Source organism: Chiloscyllium plagiosum, unplaced genomic scaffold (genome assembly GCF_037043375.1).
Source record: "Chiloscyllium plagiosum isolate Xiang-an unplaced genomic scaffold, Cpla_swu_hap1 HiC_scaffold_20, whole genome shotgun sequence".
In the NCBI taxonomy this organism is placed as follows: Eukaryota; Metazoa; Chordata; class Chondrichthyes; order Orectolobiformes; family Hemiscylliidae; genus Chiloscyllium; species Chiloscyllium plagiosum.
This window is the reverse complement of record NW_028270158.1, coordinates 42,183,672-42,200,800: the sequence shown is the minus strand read 5'-3', so window position 1 is coordinate 42,200,800 and position 17,129 is coordinate 42,183,672. Positions and strand designations below refer to the sequence as shown.

Below are 17,129 nucleotides of genomic sequence, written 5' to 3'. Positions count from 1 at the left end.
AGTGCCCACCACTCCTGTGCACAATCCTCCTGAACAGCAAAAGGAAAACAAAACTCTTACTCTTCAGCTGAATTTTTTTTTAATAAATGCACGTTTATGAACAGGGATGAAACTGGCAACAATGCAGAATACTGACCCATGGCATAACTCTGCATGAAAGGGGCATTGAAGGAAAGGGAGAGTGTGTGTGTGTGTGTTTGTGTGTGGGGGGGGGGGGGGGAGGAGGGGGGGGGGGGGGGGAGGGGGGGGGGAGGAGAGGGGGGGGGGGGAGGAGGGGGGGGGGGGAGGGGGGGGGGGGGGAGGAGGGGGGGGGGGGGGGAGGGGGCGGGGGGGATTGTGGCAGGGGTGCATGGAGGAAATGTGGTTGCGTATGTGAAAATTGAGAAAGGAATGCCAGTGAGGGGTGCTGACAAATGCAACTCACTGATGCTTCTCTTGTACCTCGTATTCATTGAGTATGAGCCAAGAGTGGGCAAGACTTAAAGAGAGAAAGACACACAGTGAGTGATGCTGGATTTAATCTGAGAGTGAGTGAGGGAGGGAGACATGTTTTATATGTGAGCGAGGGAGATATGCTCTGAATACGTGAGTGAGATGCTCTGCAATTGGGCGAGGGAAACGTGCTGCAAACAGGCAAGGTAGTCATGGTGAGAGTGAATGAGGGAGATGCTGTAAATGAGTGAAAGATGAACGAAAGTGAGTAAGGGAAATGTATCGCAAATAATTAATGAGGGAGAAATGTTATGAGTGAGAGAGACAAATTGAAAGTGAGAGGGGTAATAGAGACACTCTCTTGCTCATTAGCAGGCTTATGATTAATGACATTTAATGACGCAGGAAGCTGTGGCTCCACCAATAGGATGTCCATCAGGAGATGAAGTACTGTAGAGATGTCTTTAGTTGAAATCTAGTCATCCTGAAACAGCAGGAAAGAAATTGGTTAGCTTCTAAGCCACAGTGCTGAAAAGCCATCAGTATGCCATTTTATATTGTCAAGACTGAAGATGATAATGACACTTGATCTCCCTTGTTGAGATAAGCTGTATTGCTCTCACACGCAAACTACAATCTTGATACACTATTCAATACCAAAAGATCTCAGCCAAGGAGCCCAGAGGATCATGGATCAGCTGGGAAATGTAAAGTTACTGTCAGTGAACCCAGAGTTTCCTGTACATGGTCAAAGATATATTTCCCTCCCCTCCCCTATCAGCATTCCAGAAAGACCACTCCCTCCGCGACTCCCTCGTCAGGTCCACACCCCCCACCAACCCAACCTCCACTCCGGTACCTTCCCCTGCAACTGCAAGAAATGCAAAACTTGCGCCCACACCTCCGCCGTCATTTCCCTCCAAGGCCCCAAGGGATCCTTCCATATCCGTCACAAATTCACCTGCACCTCCACATCATTTACTGCATCCGCTGCACCCGATGTGGCCTCCTATACATTGGGGAGACAGGCCGCCTACTTGCGGAATGTTTCAGAGAACACCTCTGGGACACCTGCACAAACCAACCCAACTGCCCCATGGCTGAACAATTTAACTCCCCCTCCCAGTCCGCCAAGGACATGCAGGTCCTTGGCCTCCTCCATCGCCAGACCATAGCAACATGATGCCTGGAGGAAGAGCGCCTCATCTTCCGCCTAGGAACCCTCCAACCACAAGGGATGAATGCAGATTTCTCCAGTTTCCTCATTTCCCCTCCCCCCTACCTTACCTCAGTCCCAACCCTCAGACTCAGCACTGCCTTCTTGACCTGCAATCTTCTTCCTGACCTCTCCGCTCCCACCCCCTCTCTGGCCTATCACCCTCACCTTAACCTCCTTCCACCTATCGCATTCCCAACGCCCCTCCCCCAAGTCCCTCCTCCCTACCTTTTACCTTAGCCTGCTGAAGGGCTTATGCCCGAAACGTCGATTCTCCTGCTCCTTTGATGCTGCCTGACCTGCTGCGCTTTTCAAGCAACACATTTTTCAGCTCTGACCTCCAGCATCTGCAGTCCTCACTTTCTCCTGTACATGGTCAATGGAAACCTTCATCCTCACAAGGAGGAATGCAAGAATGTCCACTCAAGCACAAACCTATGCACCCTAACTAGTAAAGAATACAGAAAATCCAATCCACTTTGCCTATCAGTTTAGTAGCAACTGAGCAGAGTTGACAACACTTACCCATTCATCTTCATCCACTCCTTCAAACGAGTCCTGAGGCAGGGGATCATCCAAGTTCCCAAGCTTTGCCACCATGGCACTGAGCAGCTAGAAGGAGTAAAGAGAGTGAGACATTGTTCACACTATCACCCACTCAACAGAGACCAGGTCTGTCACTTCTCCGGAAAAGAGGATGGACCCTTAGATCTTGGAAGGTTTTATTAATCCTTTCCTTTTGAAAGCTAATAAATATAAAAGAGGAAATTGCAACACTCATCCCACTGATTCCCACTACTGTTACTAACATTGGGTTTAATTACCCAAGAAGAGAAGGTCAGCATTCAGCTCTGCAAACTTTTGTGTCATTCAACTATCTCATCACTATCTATGCACAACTCCACTGAACTGCTCTATCTTTCTTTACTTATCAAAAATCAAACTATTTCAGTGTTGAAAATTTCAATTAACTCTTCAGCATCCACAGGCCTGTGGTAAAATGAGTTCCAGATTTTTACTACATTTTGTGGTGAATCTCACCATGACCATTTATCCAGGGTGGTCGAACCACTGAATAAACCATTGTCCAGTGAAACACGAAAGAAACAGGGAGGGTGACTGCAGGTTAGTCTATTAAAGTGGGAACAGGTCACAGGACATAGATAATTGTCCCTTTAAAAAAAGGGTAATAACAATAATTTGTTTTTGTAACATCACAATGTGCTTCATAGAATTATTGTCAAACAGAGCTTAACATGAAGCTGCAAAGTCAGATAATAGATTTTAAGGAATATTTTAAAGGAAGAAAGTGCAATTTAGAGACAGAATTCCAGAAAATAGTATCTAAATAGCTTAAGGCATAGCCAGCAATGTTGCAATGATTTAGCTTACTGATGCTCAAAAGGGCAGAATTAGAGGATTAGAGCGTGGTGATAGAGATGAGAAAGTGGGGTGAGAGAGAGAGAGAGAGAGAGAGAGAGAGAGAGAAAGCAAGCAATGCAGTTATTGAGTGTACATGGCTCACTTAGGTGACAGTAACAGAAAAGGAAAGTCTGAATGACAGGGACTGACAGTGAAAAAGAAGACAGGAAAAAAACTTAATGAGTCAGAGATAGAAATAGAGAAAGAGACAAGCTGAGTGAAATGGAGATTGACAGACTATGTTGGAAAGAAAATGAGAGGAAGGAACATTTCAGTACAGGTATAATTATATAATTATAAATTACCTCTTCCTTTCTCTCCTCATCTGTTTTTTCTTCTAGGTAGAATGCTGAGGGCTTGTATTTTCTGATTGTGACCTCTTTAGGGGCTTCACTCACTACAGGACAGAGACACCATTAATATCATTCTGCAACCACCAAAATTCACAGGAAGGAGAGATAGGTCTGTAATGTACCTTACATTATGAGATGGTACAATAACACAGCATTCTATAATTAGCAGAGAGATTAGGCCTGGGGAGGTGGGGGGGGTTCCTTGTAACACATGATATAAAAATGGCATTACTGTATGTGCAGGGAGTGAAGTTAAGTGGTCCTAAGTACATAAGTGTGTTTAATTATGCTGGGTATACATGTGTACATATGCCCACAGACAGAGTGAGGAAGGAGTAGAAAGTGTTGTGTTATACAACTGAAGTAGTGGGAGTGGGTGGGGAAAGGTTATATAACTGGGAAAAAAAAAATCAGTAACTTGACATATAGAAAAAAAATTCTGATTATCTTCTTGGGCTAAAGCAGCAACTTCAGAATCTTGCTATTTCATTAAAACCCCACTCGCCTCATTTCTATACCACTTCCAACTCTCCATTCTTTCCCTGAAAACGAAAGGGTGCAAATTCCGACTTGTAATTCAGTGTGGGTACCCGCGACTGCAGCTTGCTGAGTCCGTGTGCTAGGCTTTATCCAGCTGTCTTCACCATAACATCCCTGCATGCTTCACGGTCATCATCCTCCTCCACTCTTCATCCACCTAAGTTGGCAATGACAAACCAACAACCTCACCACATCATTATGCCCACTTTCAGTCCAACTCTCACATCAAGTCAGCCTTTCAGGACTTTACTTTGGAGCACAGGGACACCTAGGAATTGCATGCTTCTGCAACACTTTGCAAGCAGGGACACACATGCATCTTATGCACGTAAACATTATCTATCTTATAAGCTCTTAGCTTGATTGCTTCGTGCTTACTCACTTTGTGCTCAGTTGCAGATTAATAGCCTCTGTGGCTTGCATTACTTTTTAGCCTGGAGGAAGAGGGGAGACAGCTTGTCACAGTAAGGAGTGCTAAAGCGAAAAGGGTTGAACTGTGTTACCTCTATGTTACACCTCCAGCGTATATCAGCAGCTTACACTGCATGTGCATCAAGCAAATGGCCATGTGTAAAAGTCAAAGGGGAGCAGTCCTTCATGGATGAATTCAATCACTGTCAGAGTCAGTTAAAAGTTCATTCAATTTTAGTCCAGAGGGTTGGCCATAACCAGTCTGGTAATTGCAATCATGTCAGTTAAAGGACTGCGGAGGCATCAGTGTGGACCTTTTCCAGCAATGACACAAAGGGAGGGATTGAATATTGTGGAAATGCATGGAAAAGCAGCTAATAGTGAGGTTCCCCATTGAGCAAGTGAGAAGTGCAGAGAGCAGGAATGGTTTGTAGTTTGGGAGGGTGAGGTGGAAGCATGCAAGAGTGAGAACTGTAATCCATGAGCTTTGATAAGATGTGTGTGTGCAGTGATACTGTTAGAGTGAGAGGTGGCCTTGTGAGTGAAAGATAGCAGAGATAAGATGGTGGCACTTACCCTTGTGGAACACAGAAGGTCACTGACTTTCTCCTGCACTGATGTTCGTTCCTTTTTACCCATGACACAGCACTGACCCGTAAGAACATAAGTAGTAGGAGCAGGTGTAGGCCATTTGGTCCCTCAAGCCTGCCCAGTCATTTAATAAGATTATGGCTGATCTGCCAGAGGTTCAACTCATTTTTCAAGCTAGCTCCTCTCAGCCCTCAACTCCCTGATAATAGAAAAATCTATCCAACTCTTCATTAAGTACTTTCAGTGATCAACTCTCAAGGTACAGAATTCAAGACATTCACTACAAGAGAGAAAAAAATTCTTATGGGGCAGCATGGTGGCTCAGTGGTTAGCACTGCTGCCACACAGAACCAGGGATCTGGGTGGGATGCTCTTCAAAAGGTTGGTGTCAACTCTCTGAATGGCCTGTTTCCACACTGTAGGAATTCTATGATGCTATGCATTTCAGTTTAAATGAATGTCTGCATTATGCCTAATTATATGGCCTAGTTTAAAATTTCCCACAAGTGGAAACATCTTCTCAACATCTACCCAATCAAGTCCTCCTAGAACCTAAAACATTAACTCTGCTTTTTCCACCAGACCTGCTAAGTTTCTTCACTAATTTCTGTTTTTGTTTCCTCTCAGAACTTTGTATGTTTCAATAAGATCACCCTTCATTCTTCTTAATTGTTTAGCATTACTATTCTTGACAAGTCAACGCCTTCATCTCAGGAATCAGCCTTGTGAATCTCTTTTGAATTGCCCCCAAAGCTAGTATATCCTTTCTTAAATACTGTGAATGCAAGAAACCTGAAATAAAAACAATAAGCGCTGGAGAAACTCAGCATCAAGGCCTTACCTTGAGTACCATGTTTAGTTTTGGTCTCACCAAAAGTCTGTATAGTTGAAACAAGACTTTTCTATTTTTAAATTCAAAAACCCTGTGCAATAAAGGCCAAACTTCCATTTCCTTCTTAATTATTTGCTGCATCTAAATGCTAATTTTGTGTTTCATGCATGAGAACACCCAGATCCCGGTTTCCTTTTTTTGGGAGTCTTTTCTCCAAATAAATAGTCGTCTGCATTTTCATTTGCACAACCTCACACTTCCCTACATTAAACTCCATCTGCCAAGGTTTTGCCACTCACTGAACATAAATATATACCATTGCAGATTCCTTCTGTCCTCATCCTAACACACCCAGCCTCATCACCACCTCCAGCCTCCCAGCCTATCCCTGTAACCAGTCTTCAGTTCTGAAGTCATACTGGATTCAAAATGTTAACTTTATTTCTCTGTCCATAGATGGTAGATGCAGAGTTTCTTCAGCACTTTGTGTTTTTACTTCAGGTTTCCAGCATTCACAGTATTTGATTTTATTATGTACTCCTGCCTATTTTTATACATTTTATATATATGTATATATCACAGGAACCTGGGATCATGTCTTCAAGCTTCAAGCTCATCTTCTTGTGCTGTCCATTGGAACCAGCCAGCCAGGCAGAAGCTGACAGCACCGGTCGCCACCACATTGTGGTATCAGGGAAAATGTCATCCTGGAAAAACTCTTTCTATAATGCAAATAGAGAAAGGAACATGAACAATAGCTGCAAGGAAAAATAAATTGGTAACAAAATTTCAGAGATTGAAACTAACAGACACTGCTCAGAGTCCAGCATCACACCAGACTGGATACACTGGAACAGGTCCCACACCAAAACGGGTTAGAGTATATTCATCTCTCACACCAAAATGGATTAGATAGGAGTAGGTATAATAATCACAGTAGCATGTAACATGCTGGAGCCAGTCTAATTCTCACATCAGACTGAGAAAGCCGCTTACTATGTCCATATTGGAGTCTAACAAAGAGAAACATTTCATCTCTAAAACCAGTCAGTTCTGGTGGATAAGTTCTCTTGCACCAAATAAATGAACTATAGAGAATCTGACTTACTTAGCTCTTTGCCAGACTGTCAGTCCACACAGCCCAAAGCTCCCATATTTTTAAGACAATGCTGAACTTCTCACCTTAACTCGTGGAACGGTAAAAATAATGGACTCTAAGGAATTGTGCCCCAGACGCAAGGCTCGTGCAATCTCCACTTCCCTCACATTGCATTCAGTCTTTGGTAGAAAGCAGAGTCCCTAGAATGGATCAAATAAAGATAAGAACTTAACTTACGCAAGGTAACAGTGCATTGTGTGGCTTGTCTAAGTGAGAAAACAAACAAATTCCATTTTTCTTCGTAGCAGTCTTCTGCAAATCAACTGGTAATCCCATCCCATTCTCTCTGTTTTCCCATCCTATCCTCTTCTTCCCACTTTTCCTCATTATATTCATCCTTCCACCATTTCCAATCCTTTCCTTGTGCCCACCCAATCTGCAAGATTTCACCCCCACTTCTTATGCCCCATTCCTCTCATCTTAAAACATTCAAAAACTGCCAGTATTATACTTGGGAAGACATCAAATTAATCAGTCTTACCTCAGGTATTTATGTGACACCAGTGTTATAGTCAAGATTTAGGTGTAAGTAAGGGGTCTTGCTCTCCAGTACACAGCTGCCTCTCCTTGTCACTACCCCAGTACACTGGATACTCACCCAAGTGCAGGTGCAAGAGTTTGATTGGTTAATCCTGCACCAGCGAGTAGACTACACAGAAAAAGAAAAGTTAAACTCCCATCCTCAAATTCCACATTTAATTTCAGAAAATGTAGATGGGTTAGCCAAGAGTGAGTACACGAACATCTAAAAACCAAACAAAATGACTAGACTATAGGAAAGATGCAGACAGCAACCTCACTTTCAGTTTAGTTCTGAGTCCCTCCATGTTCCGCAAACTGTCACATCAACAAAGGAAATCACCTTTCCTCACCACTCTTCACACAGTTTTTCTTCTTATTTACTCATGGCCCAAAATGATTATGTCTAATACCCCAGAAGAGGATAGGACATTTAATTGATAGTGATAGAAAACTTCAATCTTACCTTGTGTGGTTCAGTGGAATTGAAATCACTGCACTGCAGGAAATATGGTGCTTCAGTCTGAATCTCATAGATATGGACCCTCGTATCACCCTGTCAGAAAGCAGCATCATTAGTGTCAAAAGAAGTGACAACATATCCTGACACTGGCCGCGAGTACTGCAGATTCTTTTTTTTAGATTAGATTACAGCGTGGAAACAGGCCCTTCGGCCCAACAAGTCCACACCGACCCGCCGAAGCGAAACCCACCCATACCCCTACATTTACCCCTTACCTAGCACTACGGGCAATTTAGTATGGCCAATTCACCTGACCCTGCACATCTTTGTGATGTGGGAGGAAACCGGAGCACCCGGAGGAAACCCACGCAGACACGGGGAGAACGTGCAAACTCCACACAGTCAGTCGCCTGAGGCGGGAATTGAACCCGGGTCTCTGGCGCTGTGAGGCAGCAGTGCTAACCACTGTGCCACCGTGCCGCCCACATTCTGGAGATTAGAAAAGCACTGCAGGTCAGGCAGCATCCGAGGAGCACGAAAATCGATGTTTCGGGCAAAAGCCCTTCATCAGGATTTTCCTGCTCCTCAGATACTGCCTGACCTGATATCCTAACACTTAACAATACCTGTCACCAGAAACCTAGGCATCTAGCAATCCAACTTGTTACCCTGCAACTAAGTCAGTTGCCCAGCAACTGGTCTCTCAGCAATCTGATCCAGTCACCTAGCAACCCAATCAGTCACCCAGAAACCTGGCTCCTAACATCCCAGCTAGTGAGCTAGCAATTCACTAGCAAACCACAAGCACTATCAAGCTACATAGTCACCGAGCAAACTAAGTCACATAGCAACTTACCTTTTTGGTAGTAAGTTACCTAACACAGCCATGGTGATTAGGCATAGACAATCAGCTACAATGGCAGGCTTGTGCAGAATACTGACCTTGCCTGTGAGATAGACAATGTTGGTGTCGTCATCATAGAAAGGAATGAGTGTGGATGGTGCTGCACTGATGTCAGTAGTTGCTATTGGTCCCAATGCCAAGGACCCAACATCATGGAGGCTGATCAGTCGCTGACTGCGGCTGCAACACAAAAAAACATCTGTCACGTTGAATCCTCAGAGGGTGAAGGTTCAAGAACATTCCTGAGACTTAAGGGCATAATCTGGATAGTCAGGGGGGTTGTACGGAGTGAGCAATGCACTTTCACTTGCCCTCTAAGGTAAACATGAAAGATCCCAAGGCCCTATTTTGAAAAAGAACAGGGGAATTCCTTCCGGACTTCTGTCTAATATTTGTCCCTCAACTATCATCACAAGAATATTAGTCATTACCTCATGATTATCACGTTGCTATGTGTGGGAATGGTCTTATTGTTAGTGATAGTCTCCCTACAGAGGCCCAGATTCAAATGCCACCTGTTCCAGAGGTATGTAATAGCATCTGAGTAGTTTGATTAAAAAAAAATTGTGTGGAAGAGTTTGGTATCCACTTGTCGGCTGCACTGTGTCTACATTGAAACCCTTTCAAAAACATCTAATTTTTTGTAAAGCACTTTGGGATGCTACAAAGTTGTGAAAGGAAATACAGAAATGCAAGCTCTTTCTTTACTTTAATCCAAGTCCCATTTGTAATTGCCCAACCCCAAGGTGCCTTTTTATTATTTCTTGCTTACCTGTCAAAGCCAGATATCAGCAGATATCGTCCGTCGCTTACCCACAATATCCGTGCCCCCCGACTGCCTGCAGGTCCTGGTCCTTCCTGCAAATGAAACAAAAAGTGTAATCAGCATCATCACAGCTATCAGGTAATTCCATGTAAAAGCATTTAGATTAGATTAGATTACTTACAGTGTGGAAACAGGCCCTTCGGTCCAACAAGTCCACACCGACCCGCCGACCCGCAAACCACCCATACCCCTACATTTACCCCTTACCTAACACTACGGGCAATTTAGCATGGCCAGTTCACTTGACCTGCACATCTTTGGACTGTGGGAGGAAACCGGAGCACCCGGAGGAAACCCACGCAGACACTGGGAGAACGTGCAAACTCCACACAGTCAGTCGCCTGAGGCGGGAGTTGAACCCGGGTCTCTGGTGCTGTGAGGCAGCAGTGCTAACCACTGTGCCACCGTGCCGAAGGGGAAGAGAAAAATAACCCAACATTTAAATTGAAAAACAGACATGGTGAGTTTGGACGATGTCAGAGAAAATGGTCATTACCTGCACAGGGTTTACTGAATGCCGAGGATCATACAGTCGAACTTTGCCATCTTTGCTGACTGTTGCCAGTTGCTGCCCATCGGGACTCCAGGACAGGCTAAAGATCTGGATAGAAACAAATAAACTTTTAAAAAGTGTAAGAGAGAAAACACGACAGGAAGACCAAATACACAATAGATAAGAAATGGGCAGAAGAAAAATAAAAAGAGCCTAAGAGAAAGAACATGGTAGACAATAAAAAAAAAAGCCTGGACAAAATGTGCAGAAAATTCCACTGAAACTACAAGGCCAAATACTGGGGGCAATGATTCTTTGTGACCCAACAACACACTGAAGTATTTTTATCAACTTCAGACCAGGCCACTCCAAAAACCAATCTCACCTCTGCAACTACAAAGGAAAAAGTTCTTTAGTACTTCGCCTTGCTTCCCAAAGTTTTAAGTTTAGTGTACCTGCTCTGTATGTCCCCTCAGTATGATCTCTTCTTTTCCTGAACTGATGTTCCAGATCCTCAGAGTCATATCATATGAGGATGAAGCCAAGATATCAGATGCCAGTGGGTGGAATTTGATGGAATAGATTTTCTCTGTATGACCTGGCAGAGAAGAGGAACAGACACTTAGCAAAATTAATTGGTAGAGTTCCAAATTACCCCTGTTGTTAAAACATTATAATTCATAAACCACGCAGCAAAGATATTTAGACAGCACATTCCAAACCCATGACCACTTCCAACTAGAAGGACAAGGACAGTAGATACATGGGAACACCATCTGCAAGTTCTCCTCCAAGCCACTCCCCATCCTAACGTGGAAAAAATCAGCGTTCCTTCACTATCACTGGGTTAAAATCCTGGAATTCCCTCTCTAAGGACATTGTGGGTCGACCTATGTGGACTGCAGAAGTTCAAGGTGGCAGCTCACAACCATCTTCTCACCACCTTGTTAAAGCACTGCAGTCCATACCATGTAGGAACACCCACAGTTAGGAAGTTTCAGGATTTTGACCTAGTTAAGGAACAGCGATTCATAGTGGTGAGAGACTTGACGAGAAATTTGCAGATGGTGGTACTCCTGCATATTTTTACCATTACCCTTCTAGGTTACAGATTTTGTAGCACTGTTGAAGAAAGTTAGTGAGTTTTTAACCATTTAGCCATGGGATTTGGATATTGCTGGCTAAGCCAGAAATTGTTGTTCATTCCTTATTGCCTTCAATGTGGTGATGGTGAGCTGCTATGTTGAACCACTGCAGTCCACATCATGCTGTTAGGGAAGGAGTTCCAGAATTGTAATCCAATGACACAGAAGGAATGGCAATATATTTCCAATTCAGGATGGCGAGTGGCTTAGATGGGAAATTGCAATTGGTCATGTTCTGATGTATCTGCTGACTCTGTCCTTCCAGATGGTAGTGATCATAGGTTTCGAAGGGTCTGTCCAAGGAGCCTCAATGGATTTCTACAGTGCATTTTCTAGATGGCATGCACTACTGCTACTGAGCATCAGTGGTGAAAGAGGATGCGATGCCAATCAAACAGGCTACTTTACACTGGATAGTGTCAAGCTTCTAGAGTGTGTTTTTGGAGCTGCACACATTTAAGCAAATGGGAATATTATCCATCACTTTCCTAGCTTGTACCTCTAGAAGGTGGGCAAGCACTGGGGAGTCAGGTTGTGAGTTACTCACTGCAGGATTCCAAATCTCTGATCTAGACTAGCTGCAGCATTTATATGACTGGTCCAGTTCAGTTTCTGGTCAATGATCATCTCAGGATTTTGATACCAGGGGATTAAGCAATGCTAATTCCACTGATATTGGTAATAACCAACCTCTGGGGGCTAGAGTGTAAATTACGAGAGCTGTCTCTGGGATTGGTCAAGCAATGGCCTGATACTGTGATACTCATGGAATCATATGTTACACACAATGTCCCAAAAAATACCATAACCATCCGTGGATATACATAACAGACCCAGCAGAGATGGCAGCACAATGATAGACAGTCAGAAGTGAGTGGGCCTTGGAGTCCTCAACATCAACTCTGGACCCCATGGAATTTCATGTGATTAGGTTAAACATGGGCAACGAAACCTCTTGCTAACACATACTGCCTTCTCATATTGAATGCCACCTGGACTACGTGCAGAGGTTGGCAGGGGCACAAAACATACTCGAGATAGGGACTTCAAAATTCATCACTGAGAATGGCTTGGCAGAACCACTACCTACTGAGGTGGTTGAGTTCTGAAGGACATTGTTGCTAAACTGGGTCTACAGCAGGTGGTGAGGGAGCCAACAAAAGAGGAAAGCATTCTTTACCTCATCCTCACTAATCTGCCTACTGCAAATCGATCAGTTCATGACAGTATCAACAAGAGTGACCACCACATTTACTGGAAAAAGAAACAGAGGAATTCTCATCTGCATAATTACAATCCGTTCAGCCTCTTTGCAATCATTAGCTAAATGAATGAAAAGGCTGTAATGGTACAGTATCTCCTAATGACAATCAATTTGGGATCCATCATAACTATTTGGTTATAGATGGCATCACTGCAGTGAAAGGTGATAATAATTGCTTTCAATATAAAACCAAATATGGCACCAAACAGGTCAAGTGAAACTGAATTTCAGATTGAGCAAAACCCTTCCAGGGGATGATATCACTATGGTTACAAAAGTAAGGCAGTGATCACATGCCTTACTGCATAAAGCATCTCCAATACTAGATTGAAAGCAGTTTACTTCAGTAAGTTACCTGCCACTGGGTTCAACATTTATGTTCTCCACCCATTCAATATTCTGACTGCCATATACATATACCTTTTTACATGGTCCTTTGTAAAAACTCAGTGAACTTAAACCCAATAGAAATCTGTGTCATGACGTCCAACATCAAGGACTCGACCTGACTACGTTAATATAACCTTGTCCAGTTTTCCTTTGTTTGTTGTCTAGCTCTTTCTTCATCAGGCAACTTTATCACTTCCCTTAGTCTACTAGTGAAATAAATTTACTAACTTTACTTCACATCCTATTTTTGAGAGGGCAAAAGTACATTTTTCTGTACTGTCTCACCAGAAAGGGTTTGCTCAGGGTCAGAAAGAATTTCTGAGAGTCCTCCAGTTGGAATTCTCCAGAGTCGGATCTTTGCATCTTCACCAGCTGAAATCAATAGTCAATATACATAATGTCAGAAGCATTTCAGTTTTCCAGAATTATACAGCACTGAAGGCCACTATGCCTGCATCAGCTCATTGCTACAGCTATTCATTTATTTCATGTAGCCCTGCAAGCTGTTCCTTTTAAAATACTTATCCAATTCTCTGTTGAAAGTCACTACTAATTCTGGTTCCATCAACAGTACAGGCAATGCATTCCAGATTATAACCTACTCACTGCATAACAAAAGATTTTCTTCATCTTGTAGCTTAGGTTCAGTTTCTAGTTATTTGTATACAATTGTGTTTAATTATCTGGAAGTCAAGAGTACTAACTGGAGTCTCACTTGAGCAGATATAAAGAGACATTTGTTCACAATGGATTGTGGTTGAGTTTAGAGGTGCAGTTATTTTAAATAATCTGTTTTGACATGTTTGACACATCTCCAGGGCAAGTGGAACTTGATCCTGGACTTGAGCCCAGAGATAGGGACAATGCCACTGCCACAAGGGTCCTTGTCCAGGGGCTTGAACCCTGGACTCTCAGACTAAAAGCCTGAAGGTCAACCAATTGAGCTAGTTGGGCTTTAAGTTAAGAATTGTACACTTGAAACATTTCATTTTACAGACAAGTGATACATGAGGAAGGACTCACTCCTTTTATACTGTTTACCAATTTGCTTTTTTTAAAAACTGGTGACAAATCCTCCTGCCAGTGGAAACAACCTTTGAGAGATGACTTTCATGGATTAACTGACCCATCAGCCTGCTCACAAGCTAACTGTTAGTGATGGGGGATTGCATGTGAAGGCTAGTATAGAAACTATCAAGAATTGAGCTCAGATTAGTACAGACAACCATTTCCCTTGTTACTGTACATATCAGAACAAAATCAGTTCTCAAAGAAACATGGAATTCAGTCCATCAAGCTGACATTGACGTTTTTGAGGAGCAATCCAGTTAGTCCCATTTCTTTAGTCTTTCACCATGTCCCTGCAATTATTTTTCTTCTTTTCTCAGTGGACAAGTGGGCATTGCTTATTGAGACAGAAAACAGCTTCAGTCAGCTATTGGATGAACAGAATTAAAGTGGAAAAAGCCTGATAGTGAGAAGAGGGAGATCATGTGAGATCTTCAAGTGAAGACAGAGTGGCATCAGGAAGTGGTTGTTATAAAGCACAAGTTGGATAAAGTCTCTTTCAATTAATAGAAAAGCATCTTGGGATGAGTAATAAAGATTGAACAGTTGAGAACATTTTGAAATCCAGAGGGAACAAGATAATAAGCTATTTGAATATGACAACATTGCTGCAAGTAATTGCTTCCAAGATAAAATATTCTATCGTACATTGGTGCATAAGAAGGTATAAAATCTGAACTATGTGTCAGTACCGACAGCAAGCCGATGGCAATCGAAGGGATCCCAGATGAGGTCAGTGACCGCTGTACTGTTCTGAATGGTGGGAAGGGAGTTGTCCGGCAACCGCCCAGGTTTCGTGAGCTGCAGAAAACAAACAGTACTGAAGAGAAAGACTTGTAATGAACTGAATATAAAAACAGAGTCATCAGATTTCAGAACTCTTGATACATTTTCATGGACTGGGTAGCAACAATTACTCAGACAAGACACCAAGAACCACCAGGACACGCTTAGGCTGGCTGATACTAAATATAACTCATCTATACTCTCTTATCAAACATTCCCAGACAGTTACTGTACAACTTAGATACGAACTGAAAATGTGTTGCTGGAAAAGCGCAGCAGGTCAGGCAGAATCCAAGGAACAGGAGAATCGACGTTTTGGGCATAAGCCCTTCTTCAGGAATCTTCCTGAAGAAGGACTTATGCCCGAAAAGTCGATTCTCCTGTTCCTTGGATGCTGCCTGACCTGCTGCGCTTTTCCAGCAACACATTTTCAGCTCTGATCTCCAGCATCTGCAGTCCTCACTTTCTCCTCCAACTTAGATACGAAGTAAACATTCCTATAAGCTGTCACTTCAAACACTCCAGGGCAGTTATGGCAAATATTGGATAAAGAGTAAAGCTGTTCTACAGTCTTAACACCCCTGGTGGTACACTACTCTCTGAACTTTAGTCCTGACCCAAGCTTCCCTGAAAGTAGCTTCCACTTCATATAGCTGTAAAATTGGATTGCAAGCGAACAGAGTGACAGAGTCCACTGCCAAGTAATCACCTCCAATACAGCAATCTGCCCACCCGACACCTTCAATGGAACTGCAACACGTTCACGATTTGCACAGAATCCATCAGATTCGCCAGGCGTTGTCAGGTTTAATCCCTTCAGATTAGTGATGTGTGTGCCCCGATGAGACACTGTGCCTTGTATATGTCTGAATTTTGAATTATTGCCTGAGAAATGAAATATAAAAGACATTGAAAATATAATCACCACAGCACGAAAATACCATCTAGCTGCTCCTGGCACCACACAAATGATCTGAGTTCTAGTTCCACACAGCTAAGACACCAGAGGGTCAGTTGCCACTCCACACAGTGAGTACACTGTGCTCAGTCCTGAACCAGCATAGTATACCACACTGTCATTTCTTCTCCCCTGAAAAGTTCAGCGCACTCTCAGTCTAGAACCCACACAGAGAGAACACCCAAGTGTCAAGTCCTGACCCACCTAGCAAGTATACCAGTACTGAACCTGCTCCAGACATTGTCATTCCCAATGCTACATGGCAAGCAGACCAAACTGTCATTCTGACCCCGCACAGCGAGTATATCTCAGTTTGTCACCTGTGCTTATCGACCAATCTTCTAATCCCTTCTAGATTGCTCGAACTTCAGCTTCATTTTCTCTGCTGATGAAACAGTTGCTTGATTGTCGCAAATAGTTCAGACTCCCCCATGGCATTGAGAAACAGCTTTTCAGCTTCTCTCTCTAACTCACCCAAGATGCTGTGGAGAGATTTCTGGCCTTGAGGGGTTGTTACAAATTCGGTGAACTTTGAGCTGGTGCTGCTCGGAGAGGCGATGGATGATGAGGTCATTGAGCTAATGGAACTCGATGATGATGCCTGTCCATTGTCAACCTGAAATTTATTTTAAAAAGAACACATGTAACCCTAAACAGGAAGCTCAGAAAAAAGGGGAGAACAGACAGCAATAATTGCAAACGTTGTGCTCAAAACAAATTGAAAATTTTCATGCAAACAATCTAAGGTTAGGCTAAAGTTGAGGAACAAACACAGCCATCAGGAACAAGTGTCCTGGAACCTGGGTAATTTCCCTCAGTTTTGTTACACCCTCCTAATGGCCTCTTAATCATTCCCAATTTTATTGCTCCACTATCGATGGCTGTGCTTTCAGCTGCTTGATCTCCAAACTCTGGCATTTCCTCTCCACCTCTCTGCTACTGGAAGACTTCCTCAAAGCCTCTTTACTCAACTGTTCTAAATCTCTACGTGATTTGGCTTCAAATTTTGTATGATAATTCCTGTGAAACAACTTAATACATGTTAATATGATAACAGTACTACATAAGTTGTTTGCTTGATGGATCTCCAGATTATTTTCGATCTTGTGGACGAGGGAAGACAAATCTCTGTATTGAATTTGTTGTTCTAGCTCCAGATGGGAGTAAACAGGTGTAGTGAGAGATGATGAATGGGGGAGTTTTATGCATTTATTTTTATTTAAAGGCTAACTTTTCTTTAATTTAGCAATTAAGAAAGAATTACTCTTTAAATTAAGAGAAATTACATTTTATTCCAGCCTTAAAATAGGATTATACATTGACTGTGAGGTTAGCTGGTTAAAATTGGATTTGAAAA

General features: G+C 43.0%; 1 protein-coding gene across 1 annotated transcript in view; it reads right to left on the bottom strand.

The window, feature by feature from the left end:
* Window positions 1-294: 294 nt before the first annotated feature.
* coro7 (coronin 7) overlaps window positions 295-17,129 on the bottom strand; it is a 172,634-nt gene continuing 155,799 nt past the window's right edge. Inside the window, exons 15-28 of the mRNA XM_043711484.2 lie at window positions 16,247-16,388; window positions 15,524-15,699; window positions 14,721-14,829; window positions 13,246-13,332; window positions 10,617-10,759; window positions 10,165-10,269; window positions 9,615-9,700; window positions 8,881-9,022; window positions 7,942-8,031; window positions 6,980-7,096; window positions 6,384-6,519; window positions 3,376-3,467; window positions 2,174-2,260; window positions 295-916 (exon numbers count right to left, since the gene is read on the bottom strand). Coding sequence (XP_043567419.2) covers window positions 908-916; window positions 2,174-2,260; window positions 3,376-3,467; window positions 6,384-6,519; window positions 6,980-7,096; window positions 7,942-8,031; window positions 8,881-9,022; window positions 9,615-9,700; window positions 10,165-10,269; window positions 10,617-10,759; window positions 13,246-13,332; window positions 14,721-14,829; window positions 15,524-15,699; window positions 16,247-16,388 — 1,521 coding nt within the window. The 3' untranslated portion in view covers window positions 295-907. The remainder of the gene's footprint in view (window positions 917-2,173; window positions 2,261-3,375; window positions 3,468-6,383; window positions 6,520-6,979; window positions 7,097-7,941; window positions 8,032-8,880; window positions 9,023-9,614; window positions 9,701-10,164; window positions 10,270-10,616; window positions 10,760-13,245; window positions 13,333-14,720; window positions 14,830-15,523; window positions 15,700-16,246; window positions 16,389-17,129) is intronic.